At 44.3% G+C, this 16994-nt stretch overlaps 1 protein-coding gene across 4 annotated transcripts in view; it reads left to right on the forward strand.

The window, feature by feature from the left end:
• The window catches only part of TMEM132D (transmembrane protein 132D), a 229164-nt gene extending 212381 nt beyond the window's left edge, over positions 1 to 16783 (forward strand). For all 4 annotated transcript variants that reach the window (XM_021413020.1, XM_021413019.1, XM_021413018.1 and 1 more), the window contains 4 exons: positions 9073 to 9278; positions 10382 to 10655; positions 12305 to 12496; positions 15585 to 16783. In XM_021413020.1, coding sequence (XP_021268695.1) covers positions 9073 to 9278; positions 10382 to 10655; positions 12305 to 12496; positions 15585 to 16766 — 1854 coding nt within the window. In that variant the 3' untranslated portion in view covers positions 16767 to 16783. The remainder of the gene's footprint in view (positions 1 to 9072; positions 9279 to 10381; positions 10656 to 12304; positions 12497 to 15584) is intronic.

Here is a 16994-nt window from a genome sequence, read left to right on the forward strand (position 1 = left end):
AAAAGTTCCCACGGCTGCTGAAGCCTGGGGAAGCCATGGAGGTGGCAGCAGCCTGAGCCAGTAGTGCCAGCACAGCGATCCTGCAGGCAGCGGGCAGGGAACACCTGTTGTGTGTGGGGAGTTTCAGCATCTCCTATGTTCCCTCAGCTGCCATGGGGGAATGTAGGAGTAATCTGAAGCACTTTGCCCTCCCTGTGTATTCTCAGATCCCTGCCACATGCAGCTTTGCCCATTTTCCTCTCCCCAAAGGGGGCTCTCATGCATGATGCACAAAACCCTTACAGTGGGCCATTTCAGGCTCTGCGTGCCTGAATTCCCTTCCTCTCCCCAGCACTGCTTCACTGACCTGATCTGACCAAGTTGGGAGCCTGCCTGTCCCATAGCTCTATGTCAGTGTGTGGTCCATCCTATTTGTCCCCTCCATCGGCTCTCCTTCACTTGGTAGCCAGTATTTATCACCCAAAAATGCAGCCTGTGCATCTCGTTTCTTTTTGCAAATGTGAAGCACGGTTGTTCTATTGCCATTACCTGTTTAAGCTTTACTGGAAGGAGGGGAGAAATGCCATTCTCAGTGTAGTGACAAACCATAGGGTACTTGATGTGTTTATCATTCTTCTCCCGCTTTGCTTGGGCAACCACAGCGAGCGATACGGAGTTCATGTGGTTTTCAGATCAGGAGAGAAGTAGGAAGCTGTAGCTTCATTAACATTGGCAAGAAAGTGTTGTCACATTTGTTATAGCCAACTGTGGCTTCTCAAACCTAAGCACGAGGTGGTGGGTTGAGCCCACAGTACTGGCAAGCCGTCAGACTGCACTTGTCTGACGGAACGTTGGCACTTCTACGTGCCAGCGCCGACATCCCCGTGTCCCCAGGACGTAGGGCAGCAGGTACCGAGGCCGCCCCATGCTCCTGCTGGCCACGTGCTGGCAGCTCCCTGCTCTCCCAACACCAGGAGCAGCAGGTAGGCAGGAAGGCAACACCTTCCTTTTCCAGCTGGAAAGCAGGGATGGCAGTGCAGCCAGCAGCAAAAGGGATGGCCGCGGCCACAAAAGGAGCAGGGGCAGCAGAAGTGGATGAAGCTTGTCTGATTTCTCATGGCTTTGCCTGCTTGCCAGGGACCCTGTGGTACGTCCCACCGAGCTGTGCTGTGCTGGCAGAGGGCTCTTGTTGACTGCTGGTTCCGAGGGCGGGTGGAAAAAGGGTAGGACTGTTCTTTAACTGTGGAGAAACGTTAAGCAGCAGAAAGATGTACTTGTGTAACCCTAGCACCTTGTTTCTTATAAATTAAGCTCTGCAAAATCCTTGTAAAACAAGGGGAAAGTATTCCTCATTTTACAAATACATCACAAGCTGATTCAAGCCCAGATTCTTAAAGAGATTTAACCACCAAATTCCCCTGAGTTCAATGGGAGTAAAGACTTCAATATCCTTGAGAGTATGAGTCTCTATAAATTATACACAGCTATCTTGTAAGTGTGGGTTGGGAATTAATCCCAAACTTCCAGAAAGGTTGTCCTGTGCCTTTGCACTCCTTTCTGCAAATGAAAATAGCACTATTCATTTCTCTGAAGATACTCCAGATTGCATGAAGTGATTGGATTTTAATTGAGCAGAGTTTTCTTGTGATGGTTTTGCTTTGAGTTGTGGCCCCAGCTGATTAAGCTTACTGGAGAAAATTTGATAGGATATATTCTGTCAGAATTTGTAGTTCTGTAAAACAGTTTCAAGAAATTATGCTAACTTTTCTGGAATTTCGTCTCTGAAAGAAAGAAAAAAAATTCACATGATAGCAGGTTCTTGTGTCAAAGAAACATCTTGTTTTGACATTTCCAAAATGAAATGTTTTGATTTTTTCATTTTAAAATAACTTTTTCCTTGATCTCATGGTATTTTTACATAATTTTAATCATTTGAAATTGAAATGAAAGCGGATTTCATGACCCAAAAATGAAACCAAATATAGGTGTCTCGAAAGCCCTCCTAAAGTGAAGCTTCGTGCTGCAGGCAGCCCTAGTGCCAGCCCTGGGGGAAGGAACCACCCCATGTCCCCCAGAGCACCACAGCTCAGTGGGGACGAGGCAGGAGCTGCTCCCATTTGTGTCAGCTGCTGTCCTCTCACCGCATCCTTGAAAAACACAAGGCTGTGCAAATCTGCTGCATATAAGGGTCTATCTGACAGCTCTTAGCACTGGAAGTGGGTGCAAAGCCAACAATAGAGGGAAAAATCCACCAAAATTATATACTCCAAATCTGATTTTTTTTTTTTTTTAAGTTGATTCCTCGGAGACACTTTTAATGAGGGGATTTTCAGTTAGTTACACCAACACGCTGCAAACGTTATGTCAGATCCAGAACGTTCACAAAAGAAGTATTAAACTTGCAGCTAGAATTGGATGTTTGCCCAGAAGTATAAGTCGTTTTGAAATGTGCTATTTTACATTTCACTCAGGTATATTTTGCTGAGGATAATATATTGATATTTGCCACAGAGGTGTAGAACAAACTAAAAATTCCTTAGAAATAAATAGGCATCAGAGCTCTCTTCATCAATATCACCTGTAATGTGCTTTAGGTGGATTAGTGCAGTAAAAAAAAAAGTATCAAAGAGACTTTCTTCAATTGCACATCTCATTGTTAATGTCTATTTTTTGCTGAACTTCCTCTGAAGCACTGTCAAGATTGCTTGCAGCATGATGCTGTGGAGACGCGTGGCAGAAAACAAGCTCTTAGGAAGGCATTTGGGTAATAACAGCAGGTACAGTCATGGTTCGCAGCATTTTCTGGTAGTATGCTTCTATAGGAAAAGCCCTGCAAAAAGGTGTGGACACTTTGAAGGTGTGGACCTTCATCACAGGAGCTGCTGGGATTATTCCTCAAGAGCAGCTGTTCAGTGGTTCCTACTTCCAGCAACATCCAGGGTGGTTCACAGGCCTCCTGCTGCCATTGGATTTCAGAATGGTGATTTTGCATCTGGGTCCTCACAAAATCCGAGACCAGGACAGCTCCCATCTCTTGACCCCATGCTGCTGCTTCATTGCAGCCATTTATCTGCATTGCCTAATTTCAGGCTGCAGTGGGTTATCGCGGTAACCGCACTCCTCCAGCACAGGTGATTAAATGTGGCTCCGCCTCCCCTGAGTCATTTCTAAGTGACTTATGGAGCTAATAACAGCCTCATCCTTTTGTACCTTGGTACACAGCTTGTGTTCTGGAGTCTTTTATAGCTCAAATGAGCTGCTTTTGCTTATTTATTTCCCTCCTCATTCATTTTTAATGGTTATAAGAGACTCCTCCATTCTTCTTCTGACAGCGGTGATTTAGGCAGGACTCATTAACATAACTTACGTTACTAAATATCACCATTTATGCTGGTAGACCAAGGAAAATGTGTGCAGTGCTAAATCAGAAGAGATCCCATGAGGTTGCCAAGGTGGCAGGGCTGTGCTCGAAGCATGGTTTAGAAATGGAGAGTGCTTGCACGGGGGAAGGAGCACTTGCAGAAGCACGGATTGGAGGCAGTGTCCCAGAGTGTTTCCGAAATACAGAGACTTGCTTTCCTAATTGGCCACCCTTGGAATGGCTAAACCAGAACTGCTCCAGATGCATTTTATTTTCAAAGACTTATTGGCTGTGACTTTGTAAGAGGTCCAACAATTACTGAAGCAGAAAAGCAGTTTCCTGTAAAGATTTTACTGTTGTCCCATGGGAATTTAGTAATGATAATGAAGTGGGAGAAGACGGTTACAGTTATTTCTGAGAGCTAATGGTGAAATACTGTGTACCTCTTCTGGGAGTTATGACGTACATTTCTCTTTCCCTCTTTCCTCTTAGATTTTTGGATGCTATTCAGCCCAAAACTCACATAGAGTATATAGCATTGAAGGAATAGTCAGCTGCACAGATACCTATCTACCAGAGATGCCTACTTCAAAACAGTAATGGGAAGAGCAGTGAAATGCTTTTAGGAAAGGCATGAGACCAACGTATGCAGGAGAACAGGATGCAGGAGGCAGTGGGTAGGGAGGATGTGTGATTTCTGAGGGACCTCATTGTTTCTTTCCATGTTTCTCCCAGGCTGGCTGCAGCTCTGCTTCAAAGGGACGAGTGTTTTCTTCCACAGATTGTCTCTCAAACTGTGAAATGAGGATAAATTAATAAAATCTCATTTCCCTTTCTTGTGATCACACCTGAAGAGTACAGAATGTGGGGTGTTTTGAAGGAGAGAGAGCTGACATCTTTTCACATAACACAAACAGACGTTTTAAGTAAACATAATAAAGAAGTGCCTTGGTGCAGCAATAACCCCTCCTTTCTGGTCAATAATTGTTTGCCAAGGGAACAGAGCTGTGTGTTCAAGCGACGCAGCAGCATCACTTTCACAGCTGCAGGGCTGCTAGCTGAGTTTTGGGCACAGTTTTGGATGTACAGAACTGCACTTGAGGCTGAGGAATGAATACTTAACAGTGAGGATTTTGTGGCAGGAATCAGCAGTGCCCTGACTCTGCTCCCATTCAGAAAATAGGACTGGGGGGCTAAATTCAATGGAGCACTGAGCACAGCTGAAATATCCCCTTCTGCACATTTTATAGTGCTGATGATTGAACTCGACATCCAACTCGCCAGAGCCATGTGCTTGGTATGGACACGGTGTACCTACCAATCTAAGTCCTAATCCTGTGCTATGCCGGCAATAAGGGACCTCTGACCTCTGCTGCCCCAGTGCATGGAGATTAAATGTGTGTGCGGAGTTGTTCACTGATGTAAGGAAAAGAGGTGGAGCTGCAGGAGTCCAGTGAAACCCAAAGCACTTTTATATCCTACCAAGTTCGTGCCCAAAAAAGCCATTCAGACCCCATCTTCCTTAAGTGATAAAAGTCCCCATGTATTGAGAGAATTTGCAGAGCATCTTGTGAGTACAGCTGCCCTTAATTAATAGCAGGCAGCTCACTGTAGACATGTGAAAGGGCCCTGCGACACAAATCCCAGAAAGGCTTTAGCAAGGGAGCACAGCACCAGAAGGATTTAATGGCATTATAATGTCCTTGTATTACAGCAGCCACAACACGCAGAGATGTATTCCAGCGCTGCATTAGCAGGAAAAGAAAATCTACTCCTTCCCTCAGGAGCCCTTTTCACCTTTCCCAAGAACCGTGGAGTGGTGATCCCTGAGAGATCAGAACTGAAAGGCAGGGGAAAGGGAAAGGACTGATGGGTGGGAGTCCCCACATTTTGGAAGCACAACACGTCGCTTTTCCCTGCACCTTGCTCCAGCCCCTTTGTAGCTCCCATTGCATTTTATAGTGTGTTTAGTAGTTGTCTGAAATCTGTCTGTCTGGGGGGCGAAGCCTTTGCAACTCCGTAGTTAATAGCAGGCTGTTGGGGAGCTGTCTGTTGATGGAGTGCAGACTCGCTCACGCGCTCGTGCACACACATCCGAGGGTGCGTGCAGCCACTCCATCCATGCGTTTAATAAACTTGAGCCACAGCCATGGCTGCTGTGTGTGGTGAGGCGTGTAAAGCAAGAGCTGCGGTGCAGGAAGGGTTGGTGGTTAAAGGCTGGTTATGTGAATTAACGCAAACGAAAGGGAGCTGCTCGACAGGGTGAGGGGTGGAAATCCATTTCAGCTTGAAAAAAGAGACTGTCGGGCTCTGAAAAGGCAGCAGCAGCAGCAGGGCCACCCTGTGCCCCCATCAGCACGACGTGGGGCAGCCCGGGGGTGCGGGGCGCTGGGGGATGCTGCTGCAGGGCTGCCTGGGGCTGCCAGCTGCTGGGCTGCGCTCACAGCTCTCTGCGCTGCGTGTGTTTGTCCTGCCGAGCCGCGGCTGAGCCCCGTCCAGCTCGTTTCACAAAATCTGCACTCACTTCTAACAAACAGCTTAGAAAACTCGGTCTCAAAAGAGACAGAGGAGCTCGATGTTTCTTTCTTCTCTACATCTTTTTCCTCTTTCTCTTGTGCTGGAAGATGAATGGTTCGGATGTGTCTGCAGCAACACAAGCACGGCTAATCTGCCTTTCTATTGATGACCTGTTTCTGAATGTCCTGGCCGGATTTATGAAAATGTACTGTATTTTGCACCATGTTTTGATGTTGCTCTGTTAGGACTGCATGCAAACTGCAGCAGAACAGTGATGCTTATTCATTCCAGCAGTGAAGGGCTGGCTGGGAGCTGAATGAGCTCATAGTTGTTGCTGTCTTCACTCACAGAAAGGGAAACGGGAGTAAGTGGGTATCCCAAGCCCAGTCATTTTTTCTCTGACCATCAGTTTGTTTTAGAAATCATTATCTTGAAAGCACAGGGTCATGGTATTTATTTAATCTTTCATGTAGTAGGTTTTTAGGGCTGCATTCTTTTTTTAACTCACTCTTTCTCTAATAACCTCTGATAAAGTTGAAGCTGAAGTCTCTTTGCCTGTCAAATGTTCTTTGTCTTGCTACTGCTTGAGCATTAATGAATTTAAAATCTGAGTTGGATTCCCATTGTTTACTGGAGTAATACAGCTATTCTCTGTATTGCCTGGGAGAGTCTCAGCCTTGCTTCTGAGCTGTGTGCTGAGCTGCTCTTTGCCCACAGGCAGCCCAATGAAAGCAACAGCCAAACTCCACCTGCATGGTGCAGGAATGCTTCGAAAGCTGCTGCTCCTACAGGGGGGCATTACCCAGAGGGAGGACGCTTGGCAGGTGGCCTGCTAGAAGCCCTATTGCATGAGGTCTGGGCAGCTAGGGCCTGGGGTTCTGCTCTGCAGAGGACTTCCCAGCTGGGATTTCTATGCTGCAAGGCATCTTAAATCACCAGGAAGTGGTTTCAGCCTGAGGCTGATCACCCGGGGGACATATAATTGCCAAACCTGTTAGCTCGCTAAGATTCACAAATGCGAGGTGTTGCTAGCTGGAAGCAGAAGTGGGGAGGAAGGCACTGAAACCTATTAGCCAGCTCTGTGCTGCACTGAAGAAAATCCTTGTCTTCAGGCCATTCACTTACAAGTGTGGTCCAACCTGCTGCTCACAAAGGCAGGTGAGGGACCTCGGGGCAATCAGCCCCAGGCTCACTGCTTTCCTCAGGGCCACCTCCTCTTCAGCGTTAACCAGCTGCCTCACAGGTGGAAATCAGCACTTTGCAACTGCCCAGTATTTCTTCTTGCTGGCATCTCAGGGAAAAGAGAAAAGGTAGAAAGCAGCAGACATTGCTTTATAGCACGTAGGAGAGTTGTCTGGTTTGAGAGCAGTATTTAAAATAGAAAAAGGCAACAGGGATAAGCACAGTGCCAGAAAGGAATTGAAGTTTTTCACTTGCAGAAGCAAGGTAATATGGGGTGAGGGAAGGACCAGATGTACCACGCACTGCCTGAAGCTCTGTGCCTGCCTGCTGGACAGCCCAATCATGTTGCAGGTGTGAAGTACGATGTAGTTCTTGCCCTGAGTGTTGCACTCACATTAGTGTGCCTTCTGCAAGGATGCAGGGACAGTGTCTGCTCCCCCACTGCTCCCAGAAGAGAAATGTGCTTGTGCCTCCAGCCTTTCCCATGGCCATTTCTGCAGGCTCACTTGAGGCTTCTCCCAGAGCTCTGCACTCTCATTCTCAGTTCAGCCAGGCCGGATCAGCATTACGGCTGTTACTCTGTGCTCCAGCCTTCTGTGAGGCCCTTATGGTACATTCATCTGTGCCTTGAGGCTTTTGTGGCAGCAACTGGCTTTGCATGCTGTACAGCACCGTGAGATTGGATCCTGATAGGAGCTGTTAAGAGCTTCTGTAAAACACGCTAACGTGAGAATATCCTTAACAACATAATTCTGGCTGTAAATAAATTCAATATTCTCCTGCTGAAATCAATGGCAGCTACAAGATTTTGACCTTAAGAGAGCTGTTGCTTGCAAGGGAGGCATTGGTAGAGTCGTGATAACCTTTTTTGTACGTTACCTAAGCTCAGAGGAGCAAGGATGGAAATGGATTTGCTATGGACTCTCTGCAAAAGGGGTTGTTGTTGTTTAAAGATAATAATATTAGAAATGGAAATTACCCCACAAAAGCTGTTGATATTTCAAAACGATTTAAATTTATTTAACATTTAAACAAAAAAAGTAGAAAATGGCATTAAATTCAGATGAGGATGAGACTGCATTCTGGAGTCAGAAGTATTAAATATATCCACAGAATGGAATAGATGGCCTGGCTGGTAATGGATTGTGAAAAGAGTTCAGGGTTTTAATAGATCATTCCTTCAGATCATCAGCATGGTAAAGTGGTAGTTAATAAATTATTTGACGTGTACATTTACTCGTATATTTTAACTAGCTGTAATGAACAGGTCCTGTCAGCTCACCTAGATGCTTGCAATAGCTGCTAAATTGCTTGAGTGAGATTTAGTAACTCTCAGCAATATTGATGTCCAGAGCTGCAGGCAATAAATAAAGTGACATCAGGACTAGCTTGAGCAGCACGGTGTGTAAGACCTTTGTCGGGCTTGCAGGGAGATGGAGCTGTTCGGCCCAATGAGCATCACTGGGCATCAGCGTGGGCCCCTTCCCAGGGATTAGTATTGGGCTGATGCAGTCACCCCATGCTTGGCACCCACAGCGAGGAACTCTGTCCCAGTTCAGAGATGACTAGAGAAATTTGTACCCTACTGAAGTCCATAATCAGGCAGGTAGCCACCAGTTCCTGCCCCCATGCAGGTGGAATTCCTTGTGGGCTGCCCACAAAGTTGAGGAGGAGGACAAAGCGGTCTGGCTGAGCGCTGGGGAGAAGAGAGGAATCCTCTCTGAGTACCGTTATCCTAGAGCAGTCCTAGTATGGAGTGGGAATAAAGGACAGAAAGATGTTCTTTTATCTCAGGTTACATTAGAAATGTTTATAGCAGAGAAAGCCTACCTGTTAAAATGATGCCAAATTATACAGGCTGCTAAGGGCACACCAGGCACCCTTCTTGTTATTCCTAGTTGTCCTCTGAACTTGGAGCTAGTTTAAACTTATATTCTTTTTCTTCCTCCCACTCGCTTTCTCAGCATGTGATGTACTTTATAATTTGTGAAGAGACTCATTAATTTTTTTTCTTTCTCCTTTTTTTTTTTCAGGTTTCTGACAGGTGTGACTATGTCTTTGTCAATGGGAAGGAAATGAAAGGCAAAGTGAATGTCATAGTTAATTTTACTTACCAGCATCTGAGTGCCCCTTTAGAAATGACAGTCTGGGTTCCTCGTCTCCCGCTGCAGATAGAGGTCTCTGACACAGAACTCAATCAGATCAAGGGATGGAGAGTCCCCATCATCTCTAATAAGAGGTAGGTTTCATTAGAGGATGTTCATTCTGGGTTGTGCACTTGCCAAAGACCTGTCAGAGACAGTGGATCTGAACATGCTCATTTGGCCTTAATGCAATTCCAGTGTGAATTTGAAGGTCACCGGACATTTATTCAATAGGCTACTTCACTGGTCTTATAAGGGAATTGGAAGCTGCAGGTTACATGATCCTTCAGTGGAAATCAATTTCCGTTTGTAGTGCCAGGGACTGAGACAAAAAAACAAAGCCAATTGCAGGGTTGGCTATGGGGGCAGCAGGAGGCACCCACACAGACCAGCTCTGGCCAGGCTCCCACCTAGTCCACAGTTCCTGCTAGGTAATTTGGTAATTTTTAATGGCACAGTTGGTGCATGCTTATTTTGTGCTGGTGTTGTAGGGTCCAGTCACAGTGATCAGTATCCCCAGGGCTCTGCTAAAGTAGGGCTTTAAGGATGTTGTCTGCACCCACAGATATGTGAGGACAGGATGGTGAATGGATGCAGGCAGATCTAGGCTGTCAGTGTTGTTAAGAAGCAGAAGAACAAATGGATAAAGTGGGAACTTGCCGTTCTCACCTGCTGATGAAAACATCACTTATTACCAGGTTTCTGTTAGTATCAAAGCAGAGAGGTGGGGATGTTTGTGGCAAAGTGATTTCAGCCTGAATGCCATACAGACAGAGATATGTAAGTAGGTGCAGACAGAGGAGGTTTCCATGGCAACACCAAGATGTTTATGGGAAGATCCAGAATGAAAAAAGTGCAGATGTCCTGAAAGTAAGGACTTAAGTTTGGAAACCATGAGAGAGATCTGAAGGGGACAACGTAGCAGTGAAGCTAGCAAATTGGTGATTTTTGAGGCTTTGCTAGAGACCCAGGCAGCATGGAGGCCTCAGCTGTGAACAAGGGAAACGGTATAAAAGCAGGGTGACCTGACTGCTTTCAGAAATGCACAGACAGAAGCAGTTTCAACAGAGAAATAGAAGGGGACAGTGGCTCTTTGTTCCACCACCCAGGCTGCAGACTAATGTCAGCAATAACTTTCCTTTTCCAAACTCTCCTAGCATCAATTTTTGTTAATTTTTGGCTCTTGATGTTCCACCAGACCAGCCAGGGACAGTGATGATGAAGAAGAGGACGAACGGAAGGGAAGAGGATGTGCCCTTCAGTACCAGCACGCGATGGTACGGGTCCTCACGCAGTTTGTGGCTGAAGCTCCTGACCCCGGCGGCCAGCTGAGCTATTTGCTGGGTTCTGACTGGCAGATCGACATCACCGACCTGGTGAGCGACTTCATGCAGGTGGAGGAGCCAAGAATTGCTAGGCTACAGGATGGACAGGTTTTGATTGGGCAGGAGCTTGGAATGACGACAATTCAGGTAGGAAAAATTAATTTTTTACTCCCTTTCCTTTGTTAACCCATCATCTCTGAACTTGCATTAGCAACAGACATTGGAGACAGGTTTCTGAATGGAGCACAATCGCAGCAAGGACTGGACGACACAAGAGACTGTTTTCTTTTTATGTCTTGTGCCATGAAATATGTAGATTGCAGTCCTAGGAAATCCAGCCCAGGCTGTGTAAGTGGAGGTTATGATTATTTTTGTTTAAGGCCATTTCTGAACACGGAGCCAGCATATGGGCTAGCACGAGGCATGCAGCTGGTGGAACATCTGTCTTATCAAAACCTACAGTGACAGAGGAAAGGGTAGAGTCAAAGTTAGCTCGTGCTGGCTGTGGAACTGAGGCTGAGTCACATGGCATCGACTCCCTGCAAACCTTTTTAGCCCAAGCAGTGTTACAAAACATAAATGTTAGGGTACATTTCAGAGTACACACAAAGCAATAATAATAACAAGCACTTCTAGAGAGACGTTGAAAGATATATCAGTGACAACTAAGCTATATTCTCCAGAGGGACAGATTTCATTTCATCAGTTTCAGCCAATATGGCCAAAAATATGGCCAGTGAATGCCACTGTGCCTCAGTGTCCCCAGTCAAAAGCAACTCACCTAAGCCTATGCATTGGGTCATTGGCAGCTTTTCACATGTCTTTTCACATGTTCTTCCTGACATGCAGAGAAATACTGGCCCAGGAAATGGGGTCCTAGAGGGAAAAGAAAAAAAAAAAGAAAGAAGGGGAAAAAATAAAAGAAAATGGAAAAAAAAAAAGAGTAGGATTAAGTCATTGCTACTACAGAGTAGAAAACATGTTAACAAGCACTGGAACAGTTTAAAAAAAAAAAACTTATGTCTCCAAATGTATTCATTGTCGAACCAGAAAACAACAACCACAGTAGTTCGTAACACATGTTGTCAGGTTTGGAGAAATGGGATTTGAGATTATGACTTCCTGCAAAGTCTGTAGATTTTATTAATGACTTTCCAAAGCTCTGGGACTTCTAATGCTTCCACAAATGCACATAAAATTTTGGGAAGAAAAATCCAAGGGAAAAAAGCAGAGAGCAAATTCCATCTAATGAATACCATGTATAACTAAATTAAACTTACTTGCTAATGGAAATCTTTGAATGTCATCTGACAGTGCACTGACCTCCATGCACATTTTATTAACCAAAACAAGTTTCCTTTGTCAATTCTGTACACAGTATTGTGACTGTTTATTGTAGCAGTATTCGATAGAATAGATAATAATGTTATTTATTCTAAGGATTGTATGTAAATCCATAGATTGCATTATGCACGTGCTACTTAATGATGTGTTCATTAAAAAAATGCATTTCACATAAAGATTCTATTTAAAATCTATATATCTGAAACAGGTGTGGCTGTCATCTCAGAGATGTGAATAGCATAGCTGATTACAATTACCATGGTAAAAGATGCTATAAGCACCCTATTGATGCGAAGATTTATAAAATGTGACTAGCTCTTTTTTTGTCATATTTTAATAGTGTCTGTCTGTTAAGAGCTAATAGCATTTGTCTATGTAACAATAGCTCTGCATCACCATTTTGCTTGGTGGTTTGCAGAATGGCTGTAGCTAATTTTGGTTTTTCTTTTCAGATATTGTCCCCACTTTCAGATGCTATTTTGGCTGAGAAGACAGTGACGGTTCTGGATGAGAAGGTGACAATAACTGACCTGGGAGTGCAGCTGGTAACTGGATTGTCACTTTCTCTGCAGCTCAGCCCAGGAAGCAATAAGGCCATCTTTGCTACAGCAGTAGCACAAGAGCTGCTCCAGTCTCCGAAACAGGTATTATTGTTCACATGCACTTATTTGTGAAAGGACGCTGCTCTGATTCACTACACTTAAAGCTGAAGGGATCAAGCAGATTTTTATTAATAATATCCCAATACAACATTTTCTTTATGGGCACTTGTTTTATGGAGACCACCAGGTGCTCTAGTAGAAAAACAAAGATCTCACAAAAATAGCGAAGTCTAAACAACAGAAGTCAGCAAACAAGCCAGCCCCATCTGTCTTGGCTGCAGCCCTTGCATAACACATGCAACTCAATGATGTGTCATAAATAAGCAACAGAAGTCACCTCACTCACACACACACCCCTTTCTGTCCCATCCAGCTCCTGTCAGATCACAGGAGATAATGCCAGCAGCATTGCTGAGCTCAGCCTCCTTTCGAAGGCGGCTAAATCAGTTCTCTAAGTCCGCCTTTAAATAAGAATGTATTTTGCATAGTGCCAGACTCTTCTTCCTTTTTTTTTTTACGATATCAAGTATTTGGCGAACATCCTTTTCATTCGAATTCCTTACCAGAATATGATATGTGATTAAACATAAATACATACGCGAATCTTTCTTCTTTTCTTTCCTGATATTCTGAGTCCCTACATTAGTGATCACTGTTGTATGATGTTCCCTTTCTCTTCAGTCAGATCTTCACAGGCTCTCCTGGGCATGATAAATCTTAACATGTGACAGAGGGGAATGGGAGAGTTTTCTCTCCAGTGTCTATTACCTTTGCTCCTACCTTTGCAGTGGGGTTAGTCCATGAGTAATACCAGACTTCCCCTCTTCTGTCTTCTGGTGCTAAGAATGATTCAACCAAACTTTGCCTTGTTCGAGCTCTCACAGATCTGAAATCCTTATGCTGAGCCATCCATATGCTGGCACAATTACTAAGGGCTTTTGGACTTTACCACCTCTCCATCAGATCCTGCTCGATAGTTGTCCTTGTGCTGCTGTCTACATTTTAAATTTAAACTTTTTTCAATCAAATCTATCACGCTGGGACTTATGTCAAGGATACACTGGGCTCTTAACTCTTAATCATGATCTGATCTTTAAAGGTAAATGAGCATGGCATGCACGTTTGAAATCTGGCCAACTGTTGAGATGCTTTAATTCATCATTGTGTCTTATCCTTGGGATGCAAGATGAGAAATAACGCAGAACTGCCATCTTTATAGGGTGATAAAAATCAGGCTCCCATAGTCTTCCAGGAGTTAAGAAATCAATGCCAGGCAGCTAGAAATAAGGCCAGTGAGCTAATCCATTGCTGACATGGGAAGTTAAACAAACTACCTTGAAATCAGCCCAAAAGCTGTGTTTGATGGCATTTAGTCCCAGCGTGCCGCCCAGCTCTGACATTTCAGCTCCCAGAAATGGAGTCCGGATGAGTCCCTCTGTTGATGCAGGAATATAGTCAGGACGGCGTTGGATCAGTATTAAACCAGCAAGGAATCGTGCACCCTCTGCTCTCTGAGGACTGACTCCATTTTGAAAGACATCTGATTCCTTCCATCACTTAGTACATGATGTCCAGGGAACAATCCCTATAAGCAGAGCGATGCAAAATTATTAAATGATTATGCAGGTTTAAGCAACACAGTGGGAGGATGAGAGCTGATGATATAAATTCTATGCGGCCTTCAAGAAACATCCAAAGATTAATAAACACAAAGCCGGGATTTATGACAGTGTCAGCAAAGTCTTAGGGCTCAGTCCTGAAATAGAGACAGAAGCAAATCTCCCATTGAAGCGCAGGGAGCTTTATGGCTGTAAGGATTTCGGAATCAGGCCAGTAGATTATGCACAACACAATCCCGAGAGACTGGAGGCCTGTCCTCTGTGATTTGAACAGGTAAACGACTATGTGCTGGAAATGATTTAACAGAAAATGATAAATATTTATTCTCTTTATGTATGCTGAGTTAAAATGTAAATACAGTCAGTCTGAAAAGCTGTTTATTTAAAGAAACAAGACTCCAGTAACACCCTTCCAGCAAGTAGGGTTATCAGCGGGTTAGTCCATTGGTTGGTTGTCTGTCTGTGTGTCCCTCTGAGCAGAGTGACCCCAGCTGCTCCAGGCAAGAGCTCCCATCAGTTTAGACACCATAGAATCCACTCATCAAGCCAGGAGTTTTTCTAGTATGGTATCTACAGTGTTTAAGCAGGTGCAAATATCCCAACTGGAACAGAGCGAGTCAAACCACCCGAAGCAGGAGTTGGATTCCAGTGGAGCTATCTGAGTTTTACCATAAGTGATATACGTGTGAACACCAAGATTTTCTCAGGTAGCATGACCAGTCAAAATTGAGAGGACCTGAGCATGCTTAGAGGGACAGATGAACACGTTTTCTGAAATGTAAGAATTCTTTAAAATATCTCAGTTAGAAGCTAAAAGTCGAGGTTCCCAGAACACATTACCCATGCAAATACAGAATTAGTACTCAAGTCCGACCCAGTTACTATTCTGTAAACTTCCATGTACTGTGAAGTGCACAGTTTATGTTGCTGTGATACAGGGTTAAATTTCATTACTGTCTGGCTTTTAATTGCTAACAAACGTGAACATTACCTGGCCATTTCCTCAAGAAGTAACTGGTCTGTTTCCTCTGCTTGTACAAAACATTTCATTGGAGAGATGGAAATCAAGGACTGGATGTATGAAGCCATGTGTGGGTCTATTTGCTATATTAGATGCGTTTTAACATGTGTTGTATGTAACAAGAGGAGACTTTGTATTTTAAGCAGTTTAGAAATAATGTAATATATTTTTTTCATTTAAATATACAACAGTAAATGATCTCAGTAGCTGGTAATGCCTTCTGACATGCAATTTATTATGGTGCTGTAGATTCTGTGGAGCCCAGGGGATACAGCTCCCTTAAGCACCTTTGGGGAAAGAAATCTTATTATCAATGAGTGTTTTAAACCAGTATTTCTCCTAGCATTAATTTTCTTGCTCTGCTTTTTTATTTCTTTTCTGGTTATAAATGGTATATGGATCTTGTGAGGAAGAGGAAATAGACCGAGACAGAACATATTTCCCTCGATGTTTATTCTGAGTGTGTGTATATTTGTTTTATATAAAATAGGAAGCAGCCATCAGCTGCTGGATCCAGTTCAGTGATGGATCTGTCATGCCCTTGGATATTTATGACTCCAAAGACTTCTCCTTATCAGCTACATCTCTCGATGAGAAGGTGGTCTCCATTCACCATGACCCCAAGTTCAAGTGGCCTGTGATTGCAGCTGAGACAGAAGGCCAGGGGACACTGGTGAAGGTGGAGATGGTGATCAGTGAATCATGCCAGAAATCCAAAAGGAAGAGCATCCTGGCTGTTGGAAGTGGTAGCATTAAAGTGAAGTTTGGGCAGAGTGATGCCAACCCTAACGTAAGCGACAGTAAACAGAGGGGTGCTGGTGTCCACCTAGAAAATCATGCCAGTGACCGGCGTCAGAAAACCACTTTGCAGGAAAGAGCTGGGCCAGATGGCCAGTATTACAGCTCCTCCATGGGCCAAGAGCAAGGCAAAGGGACCACCACTCAAAAGTCTATTCTAAGCAAAAAAGAAGACAGAGAAAGCCTCCTGGATGATGACAGTCATCTGCAGAACATCCCAATAGATTTCACGAGCTTCCCTGCACAGGTGGATCTGCCAAGAAATGATGGAGACTTGGAAGAGAATGACCTGGTGCAGACCCCCAGGGGGCTCAGTGATCTGGAGATAGGAATGTATGCTCTACTGGGAGTCTTTTGCCTGGCAATTCTGGTCTTCCTCATTAACTGTGTCACTTTTGCTTTGAAGTACAGAAACAAACAAGTTCCCTTCGAAGAACAAGAAGGCCTGAGCCACTCTCATGACTGGGTTGGGCTGAGCAACAGGACAGAACTTCTGGAGAATCACATAAATTTCTCATCTCAACAAGATGAACGTATTACTGCCATTGATAGAGGAGTGGACTATGAAGAAAGCAAATATCTCCTCAACACAAATGCCCCCCAGAATATTAATGGACAAGCTTTTAGGTCTCCTGAGTCCACATTCACTGAAGGGAAAGAACAGAAAAGTGAACCAACTACTTCTCCTACCTCTAAGAGGAAACGGGTTAAATTCACCACATTTACCACCATCTCCTCTGATGATGGATGTCCAACTGTCAACTCAATCTTGATGAGCAGTGAAGATGATATTAAATGGGTTTGCCAGGATATGGACCTGGGGGAGTGCAAAGAACTAAAAAACTATATGGAGAGATTACATGAAAATGTGTAATAAGGCACAAAAGACTATTTTGTTTGGTTTGTTCGTTCATTTGTTTTTCACTCACCTTCTGCCTTTAATTTTGGGTAGTGGGGCAAAATGTTGTATTGATCACAAGAATCAGCTGATGGATAATAATTCCGTGGAGCCCCTAAAAGCCACCCAAAAGCAGCTGGGAGAGCAGAGATCCTGGACAGCTCTTAAAATACAAATACGAGTCTTCTCTGTGCTCAGAGATGG

This window comes from Numida meleagris, chromosome 14 (genome assembly GCF_002078875.1).
Source record: "Numida meleagris isolate 19003 breed g44 Domestic line chromosome 14, NumMel1.0, whole genome shotgun sequence".
Lineage (NCBI taxonomy): Eukaryota > Metazoa > Chordata > Aves > Galliformes > Numididae > Numida > Numida meleagris.